The sequence below is a fragment of the Zerene cesonia genome, chromosome 19, assembly GCF_012273895.1.
Source record: "Zerene cesonia ecotype Mississippi chromosome 19, Zerene_cesonia_1.1, whole genome shotgun sequence".
Taxonomy (NCBI): Eukaryota; Metazoa; Arthropoda; class Insecta; order Lepidoptera; family Pieridae; genus Zerene; species Zerene cesonia.
Genome location: NC_052120.1, coordinates 6,183,438 through 6,208,730, shown reverse-complemented (window position 1 = coordinate 6,208,730; position 25,293 = coordinate 6,183,438). Strand labels below are relative to the sequence as shown.

The 25,293-nt window shown below is 32.7% G+C and overlaps 2 protein-coding genes across 2 annotated transcripts in view; one reads left to right on the top strand and one right to left on the bottom strand.

Moving 5' to 3' along the window:
• Positions 1 to 19,064: 19,064 nt before the first annotated feature.
• Positions 19,065 to 22,380, bottom strand: LOC119834343 (39S ribosomal protein L46, mitochondrial). Its single transcript, XM_038358685.1, has 6 exons — positions 22,194 to 22,380; positions 21,911 to 22,073; positions 21,626 to 21,759; positions 20,917 to 21,059; positions 20,363 to 20,488; positions 19,065 to 19,275 (listed from the first exon to the last, which is right to left on the bottom strand). Exons 1-6 carry the CDS (start codon positions 22,252 to 22,254, stop codon positions 19,129 to 19,131), a joined length of 774 nt encoding a protein of 257 aa, XP_038214613.1. The 5' UTR covers positions 22,255 to 22,380; the 3' UTR covers positions 19,065 to 19,128.
• Positions 22,381 to 23,301: 921 nt separating this feature from the next.
• LOC119834203 (non-lysosomal glucosylceramidase) overlaps positions 23,302 to 25,293 on the top strand; it is a 13,344-nt gene continuing 11,352 nt past the window's right edge. The window contains exons 1-5 of the mRNA XM_038358532.1: positions 23,302 to 23,477; positions 23,599 to 23,772; positions 23,960 to 24,048; positions 24,498 to 24,678; positions 24,756 to 24,918. Of these exons, the coding sequence (XP_038214460.1) occupies positions 23,618 to 23,772; positions 23,960 to 24,048; positions 24,498 to 24,678; positions 24,756 to 24,918 (588 nt within the window). The 5' untranslated portion in view covers positions 23,302 to 23,477; positions 23,599 to 23,617. The remainder of the gene's footprint in view (positions 23,478 to 23,598; positions 23,773 to 23,959; positions 24,049 to 24,497; positions 24,679 to 24,755; positions 24,919 to 25,293) is intronic.

Genomic DNA, 25,293 nt, shown 5'->3' with positions numbered 1-25,293 from the left:
GTTGGAGCTGTCTAAATGGGTTCCAAAACAAAGGTCTAACGATCGATCATTAGAACTTATTTGTTTTTGACGGTGACAGGACACAGAGGTAGTCTACAGGCTCTCGTTATTATCTAAAGGTTGCATCGGACCATTCGTCATGCTGTCAGTGGACAGGGTACGATGAAACAATCAAAGTGACCGCTTGATAACGGTGATATTTTTGAATACTAAAGTCACAAATTTATACTTAATGTAGGATAAATTATTCATGTTGAATTCGATACGTAAAGGATCAAATGTTTTACCATAAATGCCTGTGTGTGAAGATATTGTGCGAGATCGGGAGTTTTTTTTGTTAAAGGAATTTTGCATGGTATATTTTTGTAATGGCAAATGATTTTTGTTATATATTATAGTTCTATAAGTGATTGTCGAGCACACTTCGGCACGAATTGGGTCAGCTCGCACCGTGTTTTCTTCGGTGAGTGGGGGGGCTGGAGGCCCATATCCTTTGCCTTACCCTTCCCAGTCCTTTCCTTTATGCTTCTCGCTAATCCTTTCTCTATCCCTTCCCAAAATGACGGCAATCCATTTGTAGAGGCGTAAGGTCTGAGGTGAGAGGCGTGGACCTTAAGCTTCTATAAATGTTCATGGGCGATGGTAGCGCTTACCATCCAGGCGACCCACCAGTTCCATTGCCGACTGTGACATAAAAAAAAGTTGCTAATTGTTTTTTATTATTTCCTACAATATATAATTTTCTAGCTTGCGCTCTTTAATGCTTAAAATACATGTGTGTCCAAAGTAATTATAATTCTAATTAATAAATAAAATACATACAATTTAATCTCTAATACAGATTACGAAACGTGTATTTACTAACCTCTAATTCTATTTCATATTTTACTCAAATAATTGTAAATATTCATTAAAAGTAAAAATTAATCTTATTAACCAGCGGTGAAACTTAATCTAACGTATTCTGTAAAAGCATCTGGAATATTTACTGAAATAAAACTTTATTTACATGGACTCGTTGAACTACCTCTTAGGGTAATTAGAGGACTTTGAATTTCTTCCATAACAATATAATTATGCTTAAACGGTCTTTATTGTTAAGAAGATAAGATTCATAATAGGTACATCAGTGTCTCCGCAAATGCAAACATAAACAGGTATTTGTATACGAGATTATCGAAGTCGAGTTTTGCATACCGCAAACCACGTTCATAAAATATAACGCATAATACAAAACCTCCGACTCCTGTATTACGTGCTTGTACAATGTATGTTGTATGATAAAATTTTAATTGGATAATTAGGTATAAAAGTTCTGTGTACAATTTCTCTTATAAGGTTTTTTTATTAATTGAAGATAAGTAATATCATTATTAATGTAATCGCCTTCCAAATAAGCCGATGAAGAAATCCTAGCTTATTAATACGAGCTATTGAGCTTTGAGCTTTCGTGGGTATTCGGGATTGAAATTTTTTACGACTTTAGATACGTATATATCATCAACCTATTATTTTAGCAAAAAACCTGTTTACAAACATTTCATATTTTAAAGACCTATCCAATGACATTCTGACAATGACACTCATTTAATTACACGGGCGATTAAATATAAGAAGAGTCCTAAATTAATTATTTCAAAATTTCAAATACAATGAAACCTATGTAGTTGTAACTTAAATTGATCTAGCAGCAAAAAGTGGCTTATGGCACACAGATAAACGGAAAAAAATACTGAACATTATTTTGGGGTCTATACATGCATATACCATAGCAATTACTCTTTTCTAAAAATGTTTAATGTAAAAAAATGGTACGGTTACTGCTTTTTATTATAAAATATACATTTAATTGTACAACTAATTAATGCTCTAACAACTTCTACTTACAGAAACAGGTATACCTAATTACGATACACCTGAATGCCTGCCCAGATGACTCTTAAGATGCACAATTTGTATGCGACACGACGTATGGTATGCGCTCTTGGCACGCTCATTCACTACATTCGTCTCTAATGACAACAAATCCGATCCAAACAACGTTATCTCTGTTCCCACTCAAATCATGGGACAATAAAATTTCGATAGCCGAAGAAAAACTGGCCATCTCGATAACCATAAATTTGAGCCGAAACGGATGGGACAAATTTTTATAATGGGCCTCCACCATTTGGTCTCTGCGCCGCGTTAATGACAGCCTAACAGTTTGTTTTAACATCATTATAGGAGCGTATCGTGCATTCCATCTCAGGTAGGTACCTGCGCCTTGCCTGTAGATAGCTACATGTGTTGGAACAGCGCTCCGCTGATACAACATTCGTTATTCGGTACTTCATATTACAGACATTTCAAACACACCATGTATGGGTTTCTCACCCTGCAAATATTTTTATATTATTGGTACCTGCTTTGCTTTTAAGTTGGTTAATATAAATCCGATGTAGATGCGTACATTGACTACATTACATGCGATATTACGTAAATATTTATTGAATCCATGATATGAACTGTAGAGGAAAATATGAATCACGTTAGCGGAATAATATTTAACTTTATTTATTTCTAAAGTTACAATTTTAAGAATAACCTATAAAGTGTGAGAAAATATGTATTATTTTACATCGAAATTAAAGTGATGTGGAATAGTCGAAGAAGGAACAAGAAAATGAGATTTTCTACTCTACGAAGATAAATGAAAGGTTCAATAATTCCGGGTGGTCGATATGCGCTTAAAATATTTGTGGAACAAACTTATCGGACAGGATGCTTGTGACAAATATTAATTACTACTTATTTAACCTTTCAATATTTATTTTTTTTAGATAAATAAATATAATAATGAAAGAACACTTTAAAATACAGCAGTTTTCCATACTAGGCAACCAAAGGGCAGATAAGAGAAAAAGAGAAAAATCTTGTAAATTAAAACAGTACTAATTAATAAATATTGTTAGAATCAATAATAAGATATAAGACGCATATTACATATGAATGGATATTTTAAAATTTAATGCGCAACAAGATTAAAGTCACAAGAGAGTTAAAATACGTCAACGTTAATAATATTCGCAAAACGAGCGCAAAACAAAGGAATAACAAATATGTATAAAGACAAAGAAAATGGAAAGTAAACCCGCCGCGAACCGAAATGAGAAGTGACTCTTAATTGATTTCAGGCAACAAAGTGGCCGAGCCCGAGGGAAATTGACATTTCAATGGTAAAAAACTAAAGGGGATGCAGTAAGGAGAGGTAAGATGCAGGCAATGATTTAGCGCGGCTTCGCAGTCGATGCACAGGTTCCCATGGGAAAGCGTCCGCAAATATTGACACTGCAGCAACATGTTTATATGCACTTAATGCATCGCTCACCTTTTTTCCATTTATTTGCTCTGAACGCGCGAGGCAGACGGAGCGTCGGCCTCTTGTTTATGTTGTTTTTGTCATAATTTTATTTAACAGGTAATACCTTACGTCCGTTATAAAAGGATAAGTTTCGATATGGCGAAGTGCTTTATATTTGTTTTATTTAAACGAGATAATATAAAAATGAATATTTTATTGTATAGGTAATATTCGTCTTTTTTATGTGATAACGGGTAACTGAGCTGGTGGTTCACTTAATGGTTAGTGATCACCACCTGCCATGGATATTCGCAGAGGTAGTGCCCTTGCGAATGCGTTACCCGCTTTGATGGAATAAAGCGTGCTCGACTCCTACATATCAAATTATGTAATTAATGACATAACTTAATGACATAACATTATACTGCATTATATAGGAAGTTTTCATATATCTATATTTCCACCTATGTGTTTTTTTAATTGTTTAGTTGTTAAATAATTAGGTATTCTGATTTTATTTTTGATGCAAAGATGATAAAAAGTCAATTTAAGGAAACCACGTATGAAACGAGGGAGCGCCACTGTGTCTCTCTAGTCTCTCTTTACAGATGTTTTATATACTCACTTATTTTAAATTTTATCATTATGCCACTATTACAACTAATGGAAACAATGATAGATTAAATATAGATTTCCATTATGAGTTTTAATATAATGAAATATTGTTTTATATCGAATTAGACTAAAGCGAGAATCACCAATTTGCGGTCAAAGTAATGGGTCAAAATTATGTGTTATGTCCTTGTGATGTCGATGTAGGAATGTGCAAGTTATTGTATCACGTCCCCTCTAATTATATTCGTGTCGATGGATGAGCAAATTATAGCTTTTTGATGTCGGTACAGAACAGGGGCCGCAATCCCAAATGAAACCACTTTTATGGTTTTTCGGCCGTATCATTTATTTTGTATCGGAACATAATAATATTAAAGTGCGTTTTTTATTTAATAAATTACTTCAACGGAGTTTATGAAAGTTTTTCTGTGTAGATCCTAGCAATATTAATATATATCGTGTTGGTTTAGTTCAGTAATAATTATATATCCTAATTCAAATACCTAAAAATATATAAATGTTATCTTTTTAATTTTTAATGAAATTAGATGTAGTATGTACATAGTTGAAAAATATGTATCTTTAATATGTGCGAAATGAAACGGCTTTTACCGTGTTATAGATAAATATTAGCATCAATTATTTCACAAATGAGCTAACTATAAAAAATATAATAATATGTAATTCATTGTCAGAGAATTATATATGACTATGACATCATTTAATCCTATGAATTTATTTAAACAATACAACTTACATAATTTGTTTAGCTTAAGACATCAAATCAATTATTGCTTTTCAAGTGGTCTCATCTTGGAGTTATTTTACCATTATGATCACGACCAAAAAAGGAACATGATTCAGAATATCTCATTTAAAACGTTCAATGAAGAGTAAGCTCTATTTAGGGGGAGTAGCCTTATAAATCATATGGACAATGCATGTGTGGTGCTTGAAGCGATTTCGATTTAGGATACATGAGTGCGTGCAAAGGATTTGGACTGTTTACGACTTCGTGGGTGGTTATGGGCGTGGCATTTTCTATCCTGTTCCCGCACCTGGACCCTTGTATAGGCGTTTCACGCGGTGGCCGCTCCCACAGGACCTCTCGTTAACTTATTTTTTTGCCCCTCTCATCATGCTTTAAGAAATGGTCACGCAGGCAAATATTTACTCACGATTTTGGAAATCTTATTATCATACTACGCGCTTCAGATCGATCCGCTTCAAATTTAAATGTACGGCCGCTGCTAATAATAATTTTTATGAGGAAAATATTATGTTTAAACCTTAAGTGGGTAACGATTTAAAATTTAAATTTGCGTAGTGTTTCGAGCAACTTGATATAATTTTTATACGACGATATATATTTGAAATACGATATAAATAGTATTTAGTGATGGTAGCACCTTATCTGATAGCATATGTCAACAATTAGCCATTAGGTATATCTCAATGTTATACAATAGAAATTTTGTAAAATTACAATCATCAAAGGCAAATTAAATGATACAAAGCTTTATGAATAATAATATAACTTCTAAAAAATATGACTATGCACACAGTATGAAATTTAATAATCGCTGTTTATATTTCCATATAGGTACATATTTGGTATATACATTTATTTTATATTACGTAACGAATTTGTAAAAATTCTATTATCTTAAGTATTTTAGTAAAGAATTTCTAAAGCTGCATTTTTAAATAAAAATTTTATTTAAAAGTGCAGCTTACTATCTGGATCGTCAACAGAAATTAGTAAAAACATAAAGAACACACGAATAAATTTAAATACGTGATCGTTACCAGATCGACTAGGAATTCAATTTAAGTACCAAATACCAATGTATATAAGGTGTGTAAGATATGTCGGCATGTGGTAAAGGTTATTCGGACCTCACGCAGGACCTCCGCGGCTGATAAAGAAATTATCTTCCCGACGAAACGAGGGCCCAACTCGTTCGTATCTAATTGGTGCCTGCCGAACTCTGATTCATTTTATGCCTTCCACTTTATGTAATGTGTTCGTATTTTTTGAATTATCAAGGTTTTGGTGCGAAATTGTAGCTCTGTATTATATAAGAAAGATAGATAGATAGATGGCAACCGCGATCTTGTACTTCTTAAATTATATTTTGGCGAAACTTATTTATTGTTACCGGTCAATTTATAAAATTAAGATAGTTTGACTTGCTCCTAAATACATCAATCTGCGAAAGTTTTCTAAAAATTGTATTAAAACAAATATTACCTGAAAGTAGGTAGTAATATTTGTTATTTCTTATAAGTTTCTATTTTAATAGATGCCCTATAATTATAATAATAAAAATAAACAGGCAACTTGTAATAAACCTTAATGCACTATCAATCATGAAATTTTATATTTATACGTATACATATATCTACAGATTTTGGCTATGCTTAAGCGATTAAATTAATAAGGCTAAGACTATGCCTAACTTCCTAATAAACAAACTCTTTTTTCAAACTTGTATGAACCATGTCTCATCAGGTTTTTGCACGTGCACCGTGTACACATCACCCTTTGTTCAATAATTTCAAGTAGATAACAAATACAGCGGCAAATATGAAGGTGCCCTTTCTCACAAATTATATCACTAAAAGGAATCTGTAAGGGTCTTGAAGAATAAAAAACCGGTGAGTCATTTAAAACTGAGAGTATATGAATCACAGTATATTTAAAACCGCTAGCTCCTAACGTTTCACTGATAAGTCTATCGCAAAGCTTTTTGAATCTAACGCTAAACAAAAGCAAGTATTGAATTTAGAAAAAAATTGAGCGAAAATATCTCACAGGGATTTAAATTTTAAGTGTAATTTGAAGTTAAACAATTCATTGTGCTAAAACAAACAATGTTTATATAATTATTCTCAGTACAGAAGCGTTCGGGGACCTCTGTGTGGTGCCGCTGGCGCTTCGAGCACAATGGCGATTATCTAACGCTCAGACGAAATACAAACACCGTTTCTCATCATTACACCGATGTGAAAAAATGACAGTGACACTCAAGGAAAGTTAACAGGCGCACAAAAGCGAGGTTTGAAGATAACGCAAACACGTATTGTGAAAAGCACCCACTTTACGGTACCTTTTTGTTTTCATGAAACATTGCGCCCGTGTAAGCGCATTATATGTACAGTTAGTTTTTTAAGTGTCTTTTCAATTTACATATCTACTCTACAAGCGATTAGATTAGTTCATGTTTAACATTGTTAGTTGTTATAATGAATGTAATCTGGGTAATAAGGAATGAATGCCCGAATAACCATTAAATACAATTATGAGAAGTGAGTTCTCATTTAATATTATTTTACACTGTACATTTACAGTTATGTTAATATGTGTGGGAACATGAAAAAAATTCATGTTGGGAAATATTTTTCTCTCTATGAAGAAAATAGATGGCTACGTCTACAGGTTTGCTAAGGTTTCGACGTTAGACCATTTTGCTTTTCGTATTTTTGTCTATTATTTATAGAATGATGCTTATGCCGCATAAGCTGCTTGCATAAATATTTTTTAGTTACTACGAAAAATTATTTTACTAACTGTTTGGAATTTAATTTGTAAATTGTTTTTATACACAATATATTGCTTCATAAAATGTTATTGGAGTGGTACTCGTAATTGAATGCATAGATATGAAAAAAAACGCTTTTGTAAAAGCCCCGAGCATGCGAAGACACGGGCATAAAATGAGGACCTATTGTTATAACTTATACCTAATTATAACATTCAATCACTTAAAATTCAAATCGCACCTACTAGGATGAATGATTTATGAATCACATTGTATATTAGGCGAATGTTAGTAGGTAAGTTAAATTAATTAAATGAAGATAAATACCAACGTACGAAATAATAAATTACTGGACTAAAGGTTTAATTGCATGCATTGTCTCAAAGGCTTTTTATTAAAACTATGGAATGCCGAAGCGATGACGCACGGCAGGTACCAAACATACAGTCACTCCAAGTCACAACGTGAAGTACGAGTAGAATACCATGGTGGCTTTAACACACTATTTAATATCTTATAAAGCCTTTGTCCAAAATAAGCGCCACCATAAAAACCGTACCGACGGAAGTAGGCTCACAAAGCGAATGCCAACGAGCAAAAAGTTTAAGAAAAAAACTGCATAATGCGGTCGAGAGGCAGTGTGGGCTTCGACCACTCTTGTAAAATTTATAACAGCTCTATTTTGTTTACCTGCTTGACTTTGCTTTATATTGTCCGGTAATTGGAGGCATTTGACGATGAGTTATTAATTTATTGACCGTAGTTTCGCTGGAGTTTTTATGGAGGTGCTAAAACGTTCGTCATCCCAACCTTTGTTGGGCTTGCGTAAGAATTAGGTTTTAAAAAAGTAATCATTAAATTATTTTATTTATTTTATGCGATTGAAATTTGTATTTTATAGAAAAGCTTTTTGTTATGAATCTATTTTTTGCGATCTTAATCGATTTCATTCATTTCTTTTTTTTTTGGATTTGTAATAGATACTTTATAGAAAAAAATGTTTAGTAAATCGTAGAACCCAAGAAGGGGAATAATCGAAGGGGAGAAGGGATCTTTGTCCAGCAGTGGACATTAAAAGGCTGATAATGATGATGATGCTGATTCATTATTCACAATGACAAATTTCAAGCTGCCTTTCCTCAAATGAAGTGGGAAACCGAAATTTACTATAATTCTCTACAACACCCGAAATATATTTCCACTTTAAGTGTAAATAAAGCAGTTATAACTCCAATAAGTTTATATACAAGTTTTATTACATATAATACAGATATGATGCAATGTTGACAACATAATATATTTTTTGTAGAATACCATTAGTGGAAAATTTTGTAACACCAAGGTACACTAAGTAATAATTAATAAAGTAATGCCAATGTGTAAGTATTAACTCTTCATATTCTACGTGCAATTATTGAGGAAAAACATTGAATGTAGGTCCATTCATGGAAATCACTTTAACAAACTACGTTTGAATTCTTGCACAGCATATAACGATAAATATTAGTTTAATAATTTATTACGCTATCAGCGACAATTATTAATGAATTCACGCACAATGGAAAATATACCTTACATATAAATATTGTTTATGACTGGAGGTATATTCACACCTGTGAATTAATAATTAATAAAGACAGACATTCATAATTAAATAGATATATTCCACAATTTACATTATTATCAGATCTAAGGATCGAATTACCTCATCTGGATGTCATATGTTATTGGTCGGACATTTGAAAAGTTGTATAAATTTTATTGTTTTATGAGTTATAACTTAAAGAGTAATATTTAAATAATATTTATGCAGTAAATATCAAACGAAATGATGTTTTAAGTCTCACCAATGCATATCAGGTGTTTGTGAAAGAATATTAATTTTTTTTTAGAATGTCAATTTGTATGAGACATGTAGAGAATTTTAACAATTCGAATAAAATATTTTAATTATTCTACTATTACTCTCATTTTAATATCGTAACGATAGGAGGCTGCCGCCGAGGGGGTCGCGGACGAATTTAACAAGTACCCATGCTTCAATTCACACATTTGTATCATATATTGGTAGATATATTTAATAGTGTAACCTTTTCTGTCAAATAGAGACTGATTGAAGTCGGTCAGAGCATCAACGCGTATAATATACCAACCACAAATTACAATTCTGCATAAGTAGATATATAAGTGAACAGAGGGGAATTTTTTTATTTTTATTTTATGTCACAGTCGGCAATGGGTGGGACGCCTGATGGTACGCGCTACCAACGCCCATGAACATTTGGAGAGGCGTAAAGTCGATTACAGACCTTACGCCTCTACAAATGGATTGCCGACTTTAAATTGGGAAGGGATTAAGAAAGGATTGGCGAGAGGAATAAAGGAAAGGAATGGGAAGGAGAAGGAAAAGGATATGGGCCTCCGGCTCCCCCACTCACCGAACGAAACACAGCAGAATGCTATTTCATGCTCAATTCGTGCCGAAGCGTGCTCGACTACCACATAAAATTTTAAAGGTGTGCATTTAGCTCTTAATTTATTTTTTTATATTTACTTGATATAATTTCTTTAATGTAATACCTGTTGGTGAACCTAAAATAAATAAATAAAAAAAAACATACAACTGACTCATTGGTGAGGACCTTGGAAATAAATCGAATAGTCGAGGATTCGAGATCAGGATATATATCGATTTTTCAATCAATCTTTGCATTATCCATATCACTACTCATCAAAACGGTAAAGGAAAACTTCGTGACGAAACCGGCGTGTCCACGTCCGTGTGTGTTCGACGTCATGTTATATTTGCCAACCTGCTCTTGGCCAGCGTGATGGAATATGGCCTGCACCCTCATAGGAGTCCTGAGTACATTGAGAACATATAAGAGCTGGTGATGATGATGAGACAATAAATGCTAATAATACCTCTATGGTATTTACTATGAATATTCAGTTCGCTCATTTATTACTCCAGTAAAAATACTTGAACAGATACCTATTCTCACAGTCGCCTTCTTGTCTCGGCAGCTGCATCCCAACCTGCATATAATTAACAAAACTTGTTGGTATTCAAATTATGGAATACTACTTCAAGCCTCGCTCTACCCGCGTGAATAATGTAGATTTAGATAGCACATAAATAATTACGACTTCATTTTCTCACATTTTATTACTATATACATTATATGAACCTAGTACTAGTTACTGACAAAACCGTACTCTTATCCTACTAAATCTCTATACCTATGTATAAAATTATCGTGTCACAATGTTAGTTATCTTACTACATACTCCGAAACAGATATGCATATCGGGTAGATCTGAGAACAGCGTTTGCCGGGACAGTTAGTAATATTATAAATGCGAAAGTAGCTGTGTGTATCTGATGAAATTTGGTCTGTACTGTATAGAATGAAGCCTGGTCACTCATATAAAAATATTCAACAAATGGTAGATAACTAAGGAAATGAAAAGGTATAATTAGCCACATCCTGGCCCGAATGCAGTGAACCTTATGATATAACACATCAATTAATAGTTAATGTCAGAAATCTTTTTTTATGGCGTGTTTGTGTAATCAAAACTTAACATAATTATATATACAGACGCAACCTGCACGCATTTGTAAGCTGTATAGAAGTATAGTACATAAAACTAATTAGAATTAGGTTTTCGAAGATATATCTAATGTCGCATAGCATATAGATTCATGATCACATTTACGACTAAAGCAATACACATTAAGCGTAATGATGGCGTTTAAATTAAGTTAGAAAAGAACCCTAGAAATATAATGAGTTAACTAAATAAATACCGAAAGTTGGACTCATACCAAAATAGAGACGCTACTATAATTTATCTGTTGATCAGTCATTTTTCCATCATATTTTACAAGATATTAATGTTTAAGACTAGGATCACGGGTGGCCGAGAGGCTAGGCGTTGCTACGGTTAGGCAAGAAACGCAGGTTCGAATCCTGCCTCGTGATCGAATTTTTTCTATTCTTTCAAAATTTCTCAAGATTACATATTTTTATTCATAATTTGATACTATAAGCACCTAGGTAACTATGTAGCCTAATAATATATCTTCTCCTAATCCATCAATTTTTTTAGATAATTAACATTTTTCTATAGAGGATTCACTTACTTTCATTTATGCAATAAAAGTTCAAAATAATTATATTACCATATTATAGTTAAGTGTTTAATTAAAGTAATGTTTTTTAAAAACAGTTTACTTAAAAATATAGCTCTCATTTAATTTAAATAATGATTATGCATTTGCTATTTATTTAACTTTTCTTAGCGTTTACGCATTTTATAGGTGTATGAAAATTAATGAATTTTTTATGCCTACCTTTATTGAATTTATAAAGCTCACAAAATAATCATATAGTCAAGAAGTTGCTGTCTCACGTGTTGAGCAGTTCTATTTTAGGTGTGTTTTATATAACTATACTGCAATATACCTATGTTGATAAAACATGAAATCCCTTACTCTGTCTTGTGGTGCACCAAGACAATATGCATAACCGTTTTCAAACATACCTGCGGTTTGTTTTGAAACTTTTAAACCTCAGGTCTTACCCTATAATCGCAATACACGGTAACGCATATGACAGTACATATACACAAATACGTGATTGATTTCTGAGGGGGGGCGGTTGTAGTCAGTGACCGCTGCAGCCAGGTGCGTGCGGCCATCGACACCATAAAATTAATAACCCGTCGAGCCTCCTAACCAATGCACTCTGGAGTCATGCTCACTTCACACATGCTGCAGTTTTGTGGTCCGACTTTTTACAGTCATTTAATGGGTATAAAATATTTAGTTTACTTACCGCGTACTTAAACGTTACCAGTCTTGAAATTTAAAGTAAGTTGTTGTCAGTCAGTTGATATATTTCAGTCGAACTGATTACTTGAATTGATCAACATTTATCAAACATCATAATAAGTTTTTACGTTTGCTTGTCTAAAATTTACTTACCTGATTGTATAATCACATGTAGATATTTGATTAAATATAATTTTCATACTTAAGGAAAACTTTTACTTTGGCATATAATATGTGATGGATCTTTAAGTTATTAATTATCAACTATATTTAATTAAAGCGATATTAAAGCATTATTACATTAAGATGCTTTAGCTTAAAAGGCAACAGAAAAAAAGAAACTTTCCAGTGTGAAACAGCTCTAAGTCTCATCGAATTGAATATGTTACGGCGTTCCCAGAGTTATGTCTCAGTATCATACGGAATGTAATTTAATTTTTTCTTCTTCTTGAATTCCTCTCTTATAAACTTGCCTATCTATCCTGTGGTCAATGTGCTTCTTATCACGTAGCAGTATTAAAACATCAATAGCATTACGATAGTTCCTTAATGCGTCTCTTTCATAAATTCTTAATTGTATTATAAGAGCGTAGCTTCAATAAAATGTTCCATTTGTGAAGATATCAAAAAACCATAATTGAACCTTTTCATCGCCGCGCTTCATTCAACTACAGTTTTGTATTTAATTGTATACTTAATGGTTGGTGTGGATTGATGTGATCCAGCGGCGAGGCGTGGGGCGCGGGGCGTGGAGGGTGCGAGGGTGCCGGCTGCCGCGGCGGAGGAACGTATTCCACCGAGACGGTGAGTCTGTCTGATAAAAGAGGATTATTTCCGCTCGATTTAGCATGAAATTGGAACACAAAGTGAATAAAGCCACAAGATTATAAACATTATGTGAATCCTTTTTTACGGCAGACATTCGACTTATTTAGGTAGGGTTTTTTATCGTCCACTATATTTCCCATTACGAACCGTCTATTTATTACCTTGTTAACCCTAGTTAACGAACCGATGTTTCTGTATCGATTTAATACGTACTTGTAAATCGGTTAATTGAATATTTATCGCTTTTCACCGTCGACTCCTAATTGATTTGCCGTTTACGTGATTCAAATGTGGAGTTTGTAAAACTTCGTCCCAATCGGTTAAACTTAAAAGGACAAAATCGATGTAAGTACTTCGAAGGGAATTTTAAAAGCTCGTAAAGAGGTTGTGGGTGTAAATCAGGAGAGACGCGCGTTCCCACGCGAGCGTAGCCGCATCCAGCAGAATGAATGACTCACTGAACTCGAAGCTCCATTTCCACAAGTCATAGTGCAATTAATAATATACGGCATCCTGTCGAATTATCTCTCGTCGTGGCAGGGGTCCGGGCGGCTTTAATTTACCACAATGGAAGATGGTTCTGAGAAGCGTCGGTCGGCTAGGCGGGCCGATTCTTCGACGAAAACAAACAGAAAATAATTATCATAAAGATGAAGAGCGGCCGCTCGAGCCTCGCCGCTGCTAATGGGAGCCCACCTGGCAGCCCGCGAGCTCGCACACACGCGTCGCTCCGCGCTACACACGCTCACACATTCCTCGCGAGATATACTCATCCAGGCGAGTCATCTCCGCTACAAACAGACATAATTGACTTTTGATAAACGATTTAGATTTAACACCGATGTAATGTGCACAGCCTAACAATCGGTGACATAAATAAAAGGATTAAAGCCCTCCATGCATCCTTGTTAAATTGAGATTTTGTTTTTATTTCTTTTGAGTAACCGATCAATCCACACATAAAAAAAATTAAGCTTAGCTAAAGAATAGAATAGCATTAGTAGATACCATACTATTTCTTTCATAATGCCATATCCGTCCCATCTGTTTAATTTAAACTATATTGACAGTTTCTTTAAAATATATAAATAGGTATATGTTGTAACTACCTACTTGGATTTAAATCTCGTATGTAGATAATATACCTTCATATTATATTCACTAATTTGCAAAATTAATGGAAATAGACAATCTTTATATGCCACACACAGTTTGCCAGCCTCAGATCGTACAGTGACCGATTTTATCTAAAGAATGCGTATAATTTTAAGGTGCAGAGGGTATTTACTGTTCTCAATACTATCTAGAAAAAGTGGTGAATGGAAGATGTTAAATTATATCTATAGAATATTTTTTAATAGTTCCATTTATCGTAGGTCATTATGATAGGTCATATTTATCAACATTTCACATGCATTTACTATCCTACTTTCTGGAATTAATCACTATCTGATTCAAAATAATAGAATAATAGTAAAGTCCTTTCAATTCTAATGAATTTAAAATAGTCCTAATTGTCATGTCCCAAAGCTTAAAAGGGTCTCACTTTAAACGATAAGGTTGTGTTGTCAACAATTTAACACTGCGACCGCTATCGAACTGTGAAAGCCAGAGATAAAATATTTTACGGAATTCTTCGAGGGACTGAGTCAAAATACAGTTTTTCTCAGTCTTTTTTCGGCATCCACATTTCAGAAAGGTTTTTGCGAAGATTCCAATTCGTATCAGTCGGGTGGTCCATTAAAGCTGGAACAATGGTCCGCACAGTTTATATTACCGTCTTTTTTCTACTTAAAACACGAAAATTAGTCTATCAATGTAGATCGTTTCAAGGTTTAATTTTGGACTTACAAAAACTTACTTTGGACAAAACTCGGTGAATTAAAGTAAGAACATACAGGTAAATATTAATATCATCTACCAGTAAGTAGTAGTTCTAATTACGTCGATCTATACGTAAACATTTTTAGGGATTCATAACCAAAGGGTAAACAGGCACCTAATTACTAAGACGTCGTTGTCCGTCAATCTGTCTGTTCATCCACCTGTTACCGGGCTGTATCTCATAAAGCGTGATAGCAAGACAGTTGTTATTTTCAGAAATATTGTTTATAAATTGGATGGGTGACCTATGTATTTTTTTATTTGGAAAATATCCTTATCACGAACAAAATAGTTACCTTTTAATTTAGACATAAGCACATATTTCTAAGCCAGCATTCGCGTAGCTAAGAGCTATCGCAGTCATTCATTAGGTTTCTAACCACTTTATCGAAATTCACGCGATGATGTAGTTTCTTGGAACATTTATAACTTTATGAGGCAGAAGATATTATTGTTTAGTGTGTTAAGAATTTTTATCAATTATGATATTCCTTAGCCCCAGGCGACCGCCGCGGGGTGCCCACCAGTTTAACATGAAATCAGTTCCCTTACACATTTATAAACATAAATGCTTACACGTCTTCGTAATTATTTTTATGACTAGTGCTTTCAGATCGGAATACAGATATACGTTTTAAATATTCGGCTATATGTGTAATGGTACAAGAATATATAATTAATGGGTACTGTATCTATTAACTAAGGCGATAGAACGGGAAATAACTCGGACGCGCTTTACCTATCCGACGTGTCGTGATAAGACTGAGTGTCGGAAAAGGTTGTATGGACTATGGAGTAAAGAAATATAGTTTTATATTTTGTCTTTATTTCTACACGCTTTATACGACGATTTTACTCTTTATCGATTATACCTCGATCGCCTACCTAGTTTAGTCTAGTAGCAGGGACCAACATAAAAAAATATGATTTTCAATAAGTAGATATTAAATAAAACTTAACATTTCCATACAAGCTTGGGCTTAAGCCAAAGCTTAAGTTTTACTGTATACCTAATGTTTAGCTTAAGGGCGAATTAATTTTATCTAATAGCAACCCGTCCCTCGGGCGAATTTATAAGAGGCGTGAAGTTTGTGAAATTGCTACTTACTAAATGACTGTACTAACGGACTGCGTCTTTAGAATATAGGACATGATCTAGCTTAGTAATTATGAAGAACCTTGCATACTTTTCAATAATTTGTATTAAAGTTTAATCTTTCTCATTTTTATAATATAACATGCATATTATATTATAGTTTATTGGATTTTGCTTGTAAGTCAAATATACAATACAGTATGTTGGCATGTACAATTAAGAAAAAAATATACGAAAGAAAAAATATTGTGAAAATAGCGTTAGGTTATACCTACCAATGTACTTCTATCAACATTAATTCTTTATTTGCCTAAGTGACCGGCGAACCGCCTCGACGATGTCGTCCTGTAAATCTTTCCTAAAATATAGAAACCGCAAGTATAACACGTACATCATTACATAATATGCAGCTTTAACATCGACCTTGTACATTCCCTCAGTTCCTACCGCAAATCATTTATGAATTAAAGCACATTCGAATAACCAATAACAATGTTTATTTACTTTGTGTGTAGAATTATTTAATCTTACATCTTGCTAAACGAAAAACAGTGTGTGGTGTTTGTAAACGTACACGAAAAGACGGCCAGAAGCCTTGAGGAGTGCAGCTAACATGTTTCATCTTAACCCATTTTCACAAGGTAAATTAAACTTTCATCACTACACGATAAACTCAAACTTCAAAAGCAATATTGCAATAATTGATATTTGTATAAAAGATACGTATATTGTGATACAAACTTTAACAGGATACGGATAAAGATCAAATTAGAATCGAAAGGTAAGTTGTTCACGTATGTGCCCCTGGAAGCTTCGACGGCGAGCACCCAAATCTGTTTACCCGTAAATCACGCTCATTGTTTGAATAAAAGTCTATTTCGAAGCATTAGCGTGAAGCGTTGTGGCGAGATTCGCGCTAAATATTGTTTCATTTAAAGTGTGGGAAGTAACAGCATACTGCGCACTAAAGAAAAGTTTTCGAGTAATAACGTGATTCAATGTAATATAATGTTCTATTAATGTCTACACGTGGTTGAATAACTAAAACAATATAGTGTTTATAGCTTAAAATATCGTTGTTGCGCCTTCCTGCAAATTCAATTATGTACTTAAACGAAAGGAAGTTATAAATCTAGACATATTGTTACTTATGAAGATGTTTTGACCCTTATTTGTTGGGAAATATTTGGTTCGTATGGATAAGTAGCTTTCCGCCTCCGGCTTCGCTTCGCATGGACTACATAATTTTCTATTTCATTTTTAAAAGTCTATCCAATGACTATTACTTTTTGGTATACTCGCGACTTTTACATTTTTTATCGTTCGGTTACTTAAATCCTATCTACTTAAGCGCCTAGCCCCTAGCCACCCTTTGAAAACTATACTTTTAAATAAAATGTAGCCTATATGTTGATATTAGTCCATCACCATTTTGCCAAAACCCGCCCAGTGGTTTTTATGTGATTGACGCACATACAACCGTACATTCAGAGAAGCAGAAAAAAAATATGAACCATTATTTCTCGGGTCTACAATATATCTATATTGCATAGCAATTAGTCTTTGGAAGAAATGTTTACTGTACCTACAGAAATGGTGTATAAATACTGTGGTCACTGTTTTAATATATGTATAGATGACATTAACAGTTCCTCATTGATTTATTTTAAATGCATCTCTAACACCATTTGTACACGCGAGGTGATGATAACATCAGATCATCAGCCTATATATTCATTTGCCATCAAAAGCTGATAAATTGTTTACATCTTCATCAATCTTTTTTTAATCACGTTTCAAATTTTCTCACCTCGCACACACACACACACATACGTCAACAGTAATAGCCCTTATAGACTATCTCTTTATAGATAGATATTAACTATCTTTTTATACAAAATATATAAAGAAATATAAGTATATTATTTAATAAAGATAGCATAATAAAGACAAGTTTTTGAATAACAGTTTTAAGAGGCACATCATTTATAAATAATCCATCATTTATAAAAATATGAATCTTTGTTACATGTAGACATCATTACTGATTACAGCACTGATAAACACGAAATAATATAAATAAATTGTACGCGTTGACTGGAGAGGTCTTCGCACAAAATTCTTGTAATTAGCTCAATAATCAGTTTCTAATGTGCTGGTGAGTCTTCTGATGGTAAGCGCCACAACCGCCCATTAACATTTGGAGAGGCATAAAGTCAATTGCAGACCTTACGCCTCTACAAATGGATTTCCGACTTTAAATTGGGAAGGTATTAAGGAAGTATTGAAGGAATTAAAGAAAAAGGATGGAAGGATAAGGAAAAGGATATGGGACTCCGGCTCCCCCACTCACCGTACGAAACACAAATGCATTGCAGTGTGAAATAATATACATGCATGCGTCGTATTTCTCACAGATTTTCTGTGGCGATCATCTATAATGTTATTATATTTTAATGAAATTGTAGTATTTCTACTTTTTCAACGTTTTTGCATAATGATGGTTTCGTATTTTATTGTTTGTCTGAAGTTGTCCTTGAAATATAAGGTTAGGATTAGTGCAAGGAAAATCTTTTCGAAATCGACTTTATAGTAATAACACTTAATCCATTGACATATAATTAACAACTAGACTCAAAATCACGCTATCAAAATTCAAAAATTATCTCAAGCTAGCCACTGCCTGCCTATAGACATCGATTTCTAATTAACGATAAAATCAATTTTATACATTACTGGGAAGGGTATAAGGTTTTAATTGCATGGGACAGTTATACAACGTCGCTGGGACATTTTTAGTTGTATTATAGAACTTACATCAACGACTTAACCACGCATTATATTTTGAAGCGACATACCGACATAATATGTTAAGACACAAGCATATAAAATTTAACATACACTGAAAATAAACACTGCAATAATAACTATAAATTTTATTTTTACTTAACTACGAGCTTCTAAAACAGTACATTAACTAATAAGTTTCTTGTATGAGAAAATCTTGCACTGACTTATTATATTTCACTGGTAACAATTCCTTTAACTCATTTCTAGTCAACCAACTGGATTTTGTTTTATTGCTAACATTCCCATCTTTATAATTAGCGTAATAGAAGAACACCTAAAAGAATACAATTATTTACTTATTACAAATATATGGTATAGAAACAGACGAATACATAAAACAGCATAAATTAGAGAAATTTTAACAACATTAAGTTATTTGTTTTTTAACACATTTATCTGATATCTCTCACTTCCGAGATAACAGATGCAACTTCATTATTATTACATCTTATTACATGGATGCATGTATAATATAATTTACTGACTTTAAAATTTTCCTCTTATTTTATGTATAATTAATGGAATAAAGTTTTAAAATTGGTATTTCCTACTGTTAAATTTGTTTATTTATTAATAGTATTTACGAGAATTTCAATCTCAGTCAGCCTTTGATCCATCTTGAAAATGATTTTACAAGCTCCATCCTCCATTTATTTAGCAAGCTCCCTACCATCACTAATTGAAATATTATATTTTATTACTTTTATGCAGATGTGAAAATATTTATATTTCATTGCGATAAGTGACAGTCGTCAGAAGGAAAAAACATATTTTGATTAGTGTTGTCCTGTGAAAAATTATACGTCCCTCTCTGTACTGAAAGGAATGAGGATTTTCCTTCCTCCACTTCCATTTGGTCACACGACCCGTGTGACTTTGACGCCCTTTCGCACACGAGCAGTGAGCGTGGTCGTATCGTAAGCGTATGGTTAAGATGCAAGGCGTACTAGGTAGCAAGTATAAATTTGTCATTGTTAGACTATAAATATAATAGTTTATAGTCTATGTCACGTATAGCTTTAAATTCTCGTTTAAAAATGGCGTCAACGATACCAAATGTGAAATTTAAAATAATAATAAATTTCGCAGTTTCCTTTTAATAAATAGGACATTTGGAATACTGATTAACAAAAATGTCGTATTTATTTAAATACAAAAAAGGAAAAACAATTTGATTTATATATTTAAAAAGGACATAAAAAAACAGGTAAAACTTTTTTAACAGTTCAAGAAAAATATATTTATTTTTAGTAATGCCCCATTAGATAAAATTTATAGAGTAGAAGAATGGATTTGCTAGTATCTTATAAGCGATATGGACAAAAAGGAAATATGTAGGTGAAATTATACTTTGTTCTTACCTTGGCACCAATTTTTCCATTGATCTCTGAGGGATATTTGTATTTATAGAATCCACAAGGTGCATTAGACAGAAAGGTCACTTTTAAATCAGTTCCACAGCTCTCTCGAAGAACTCTTTCAGCAGTCTGCAAATGAAAATGAAAATGTTGATTAAGCAATGTAAAAATCTTGTATAATATGTATAAATAGAAAATATTTATCCTATGATAGGGAAATTATTTAATCCTGGTTATCCGTATCAGGATACTAAGTTAAACACTTTGTAAAGCAGTTAAAAATTATTATATTGTCATTAATACTTGATAAATGTACAGACTTTAATTGTGTGTTAAGTGTGTTAAAAAGTGGTAAAATAATAGCTTGAAAGAAACATTATTAAGAATACTCTACATGTAAATAAGACATGATACTTTTTTTGCATAATAAAATTGGAGAGATTCGAGATAATATTCATTCTAAGCTTCAAAACACTGCATTTTCTTGCTTTTAAACTGTGCTTGATGCTATGTGTTCAAATCTGAACAGATTCTGATGTGTTCAAATTTAAATAAACCTGTCTTAATGTTTCTCCCTCCTTCCACTTGCCCTGTGGCAAGATAGTTTTAACATCAGCGCCTAGTTTTTGATCCGTGACTAACACTAAGTGCCGCTGCAAACATCTATCATGTGTAGTTTTGTCACCATTTTTATCTGCATCTGGAATAATTGACAGTAATCATTGATATTACATATATTATTAAGTTCTTTTACTGTTTATTGGAACTCAAGTTACTATTTCTGTGTGTTAGTGTGTATGTGTGTGACTACACATGCCAGTGTGTAAGTAAAAAGCAGTACTAAGAAGTGAGTGCAAGGAATATTATAGAATGTTAAATAAAATAAACTTTAAGTAGCTTCTCTGTTCTGCTCAGATCGTCCCATTATTTATGATATTTGAGACATGAACTATCCATTAACTTGAATAAAACTGCACATGGTGCACAAATTTAAAAAATTCAGTTCAGTAATTTAAACATTACAAGATGCACATCTACATACATTTTGTAATAAATTAAAACATTTTCTGATGGTGTTAGAGATTTTTAATATAATTAATATTTTAAGAAAAACAAACATTATATGTTTTTGTACTCTCTTGTGGCATTAAAGCAAATTAATAAAGTTTTGTGTTTTAATACATGATTCTTTGCTAATTATGGGAAGAAAATTCAAGATATTCAATCATACATATCATAATAATTTAACAATTATTGAAAATTTACCTGTTTCAATATCAGCAAACCGAAATTTAGCCAATTCTTCGATTGAAGCGTCTTCAAAATCTTGAGCAGTAACTTTGCTTATAGTATCAATATCAACCTCTGCTGATTCTTTTTTAAGAAGTTCCATATGTTTTCTGGAAAACAACTGAAGAATATAAATATTGTATTTGTTGTATTCAAGCTGAATTCTAGCTTCATCAGCGTTAGAACTCTTTGAATATATTTTTTATATTGTTATTCCTTTATTTCTTACTAGTAAAGGTGTAATAATAAACATTATCTTACTTGTCATTTTCTTGTCTTAGTTCATGATCGGATTTGAGGCTATTTTCAACTTCTATCGTCCAAAGTAAATCCTTAAATTTCTTTTGTATTTCATTAATAGGTGGTGTTACTACGGGCAGTCTCTCTACGCAGACACTTGTAACGACGTCCCACGATGAATTTGCTACATAGCAAAGAAATAAAAACTATCACATTTTACAATAACTTTGTTAACTTAATATTTGCTGCTTGTATGAATAATAATTATTATATTTTTAAGTGGATAGGTTATGCATAAAAATACCTCTTGATAAAATCCTGTGGCTGAAGTAAATTTCTGTACGAAGCAATTTTTGTAAGAACATAGTTATTGATAAATACGTTTCAGTTTTTTATTATTAGATAACAGTTAAATTTAGCAAAATTACTTTTGTTTCTTATAAAATTGAGCCTTACGCCAAAATAAATCAATGTCAATGTCATCTCCTTTTTTTTGGAGATTTTATGACTATTGACTAGTACAAGACCTTTAAGCCAAGGTGTGTTCTCGATTCTTAGTAGAGAATATTAAAGACATTTACTATGATATAACAGTACTACACCGTTAGTTCAACCTAACCTTTAGAATAAAATTGAGCCATAAGAATAATTGTATTCCAGGCACCAGTTTTAATTTTTAAATATCTTTTCATATTTTTAGTAAATATTATAATTATTGTTAACGAGCCATGTTAATGTATTAATATGTTTTAACTGACTTTTTTTATGGGAGTCAATCACGCTACGGCACGAATTACAGGGTGCATCCTCGAGATGATCGGCGTAAAACATTAACTACTTGTTTCGTTTGGTGAATTGAGTCATGCATGAATATTTTAAATGTGTCCCAAAATGTTTAAATATTTTACTTGACTTTTATTAACAGCCCAATATTTTTCAGAGATAATTTTGTCAGCAGGGTTTTAAGAAATACAAAATTGAATTAAAATCTCGCTATGAATTTTCTGTTATCGCTGATTATAACCAATCTTTTATATGAAAAGTGCAACAAGATTTATTAATTTATAAAAGGATCTTGAGTCCATTTGGAGATAATTTTTAAGCCCGTTGGCACACACGTTGGTCAACTCACAATGTACATTATCTGATTCAGTACCTAAATTTAGGACAGATTGTTGGAAGGCTCTTCCTAAATTTGGTTCTGAACTTAGAAACTAAATTCAGTGAAGTGTAATACAGTTATGGACTAACTGTTGCCTAGTGCAGCGAAAAATATGTATTTTTACAAGTGACAACTGCTTGATACTGGCATATAGTTAAATCTTCTTGCCATAAGAGAAAAAAAAGGTGACAACTGACGTCGAGGATGTAGGAGACAGAAGCACGTTTACCTACCACAGTACCTAATGTCATTATTGTCACTCGTCATTTTCAGCCGCAGCATGAAGATTGAAGTTTGTGATCCCATTCTAAATTTATATTTTTGATAAATTGTCACTTGAAGCGAAATATTTCAAGTGTTTTAATAAAGTTTTAATTATATCGTAAATGTAGTCGTAGCTGAATATTTTTTTTAATAAATTGAAAGGTGTTGTGTGAATACTTATTGGTTTTAATTGCGATTTTATAAAAAATTATTTATGTTTAAAGGCATCTTGTTATTTTAATATTTTCTTTCTAATAGCGAGAGATATTGTTTTATTTTGCAGAGTCTACTTGACCTCCACAATGGAAGGTGTTGGCGATACAAATATAATAGAATTGGACGAACCACCGAAATGGGGTCTTAAACTTGCTCTTGATCATGAATTTCCTCTACCTACAAAGCAACTTATAATACCAAGACCAAAACAAATTCTTGATTTCATGCCACTAACTGCCAGGTAAGAGAACTCTTTAATAAGAATATAAAATATCCTATCACACTAGCTTAATACTTATCACTATAGCAAAAATATCTATAAAAATAGTACCAAAATTATAAATATATCAATATGTATAAGGTCCTATGCAATTAAGGAGGTTAAGTGGAGGTAACTTAAGAAATGTATTTCTTTAACTTTCTTTTAGATATCTAAAATATTACTGTGCTCGAAGAATGCAGAAAAAACAACCAATCATGAACTACATTCACATGATATCAGCGCAAAGAATGTATGGTATGTTAATTAAATTATGTTTACTTGAATAATTCTAAGTAATGTCAATTTATCCAAAGTTACTATGAGTCATTCAGAAAGCTAGTTATAGCTCATACTCAACATGTCATCTTAGCAATAATACTGAATGTGGAAGTTGAGTAGCTCCAGCACATTTTGGGCCAGCTTGGATTGGAGAATGTACCACACCTCCACAGGAGACCGGCATGAAGTAGTATTCTACTGTGTTTCATTTAGTGAGTGGGGTTTTCATACACAGGCTGCACAGTCCATTCCTTATTTACTATTAATACATTCCAGATGTAGGCTTCCCATTAGGGTTTAGGTTGATTTAATTCAATTGAAAAATTATTTTTCACACTTAAAGCCCCTCTCTCCCCCGTTTTCGATTGAAGTCCTAGGTCTGAACCACTAGTAATAATAAATATTAATAATGTACACTTTTGTAGGTTGCCCAATAGGTGGTATAGGCGGTGGGACCATAGGCAGAGGCTTTAAAGGAGAATTCTGTCGGTTTCAACTGTATCCTGGTCTGTATGAGTATGTGACAGTGCCTGAATGTCAATTTATTGTTAACATTAGGAATGAGAAGAATGAAACCATTTTCCAGTCAGTTTTGTCAACTTATGAGTAAGTAACATAATCCAAACAGAATATGTATCATTTATATGAATTTGTTTCTGTTTTTCTGTACAATTTGTTTTTAGTAAACCAAAAAAAGCACCTTCTACATGGGAATGGAACCTTAAGGGATCAGAATGTGAATATACAGCTTTATATCCTAGAGCATGGACAACCTATGATCTCACTAAATATGGTATTAAATTGGTCTGTCGTCAAATATCACCTGTAATTCCCCATAATTATAAGGTATGTTTTATAAATCATTTGCATGTTTTGTTTTACTATTATTAACTGCCTGATGCTGGCAATGGAAAGAAAACAGTTGTCATACTTGGCACATTTTAATACAGCGCCATCTATGGGAATTTGTAGATTTCCTAGTGATTCCAATGCGCATCATAAAGGATTGTTTCATGGGAATGACATGTTTTATTGGGGTAAATACTCTAGCCTCCAAAATTTCTTCAGACAAAAAATAATTAAAAAAAAAGTAATAAGCAATAATAACCAATAAACAATCTCACTTTCCCATGTATAATAAAAGCATATGTACCTAGTCTTGCCATAAATATTGTAATAAAGAAAAAAGAAAATTGTTAACTGCAAATAACATTTATTACT

Excerpts from the sequence above, each read along its gene's own strand:
- LOC119834343 (XM_038358685.1), bottom strand. The coding sequence starts at position 22,254 with ATGTTCTTACAAAAATTGCTTCGTACAGAAATTTACTTCAGCCACAGG. Across the intron at positions 21,060-21,625 it reads GTTTGCTGATATTGAAACAG|ATGCAGATAAAAATGGTGAC; the intron begins GTAAATTTTCAA and ends CAATTATTCCAG. Across the intron at positions 20,489-20,916 it reads AGGGAGAAACATTAAGACAG|ACTGCTGAAAGAGTTCTTCG; the intron begins GTTTATTTAAAT and ends TTTCATTTGCAG.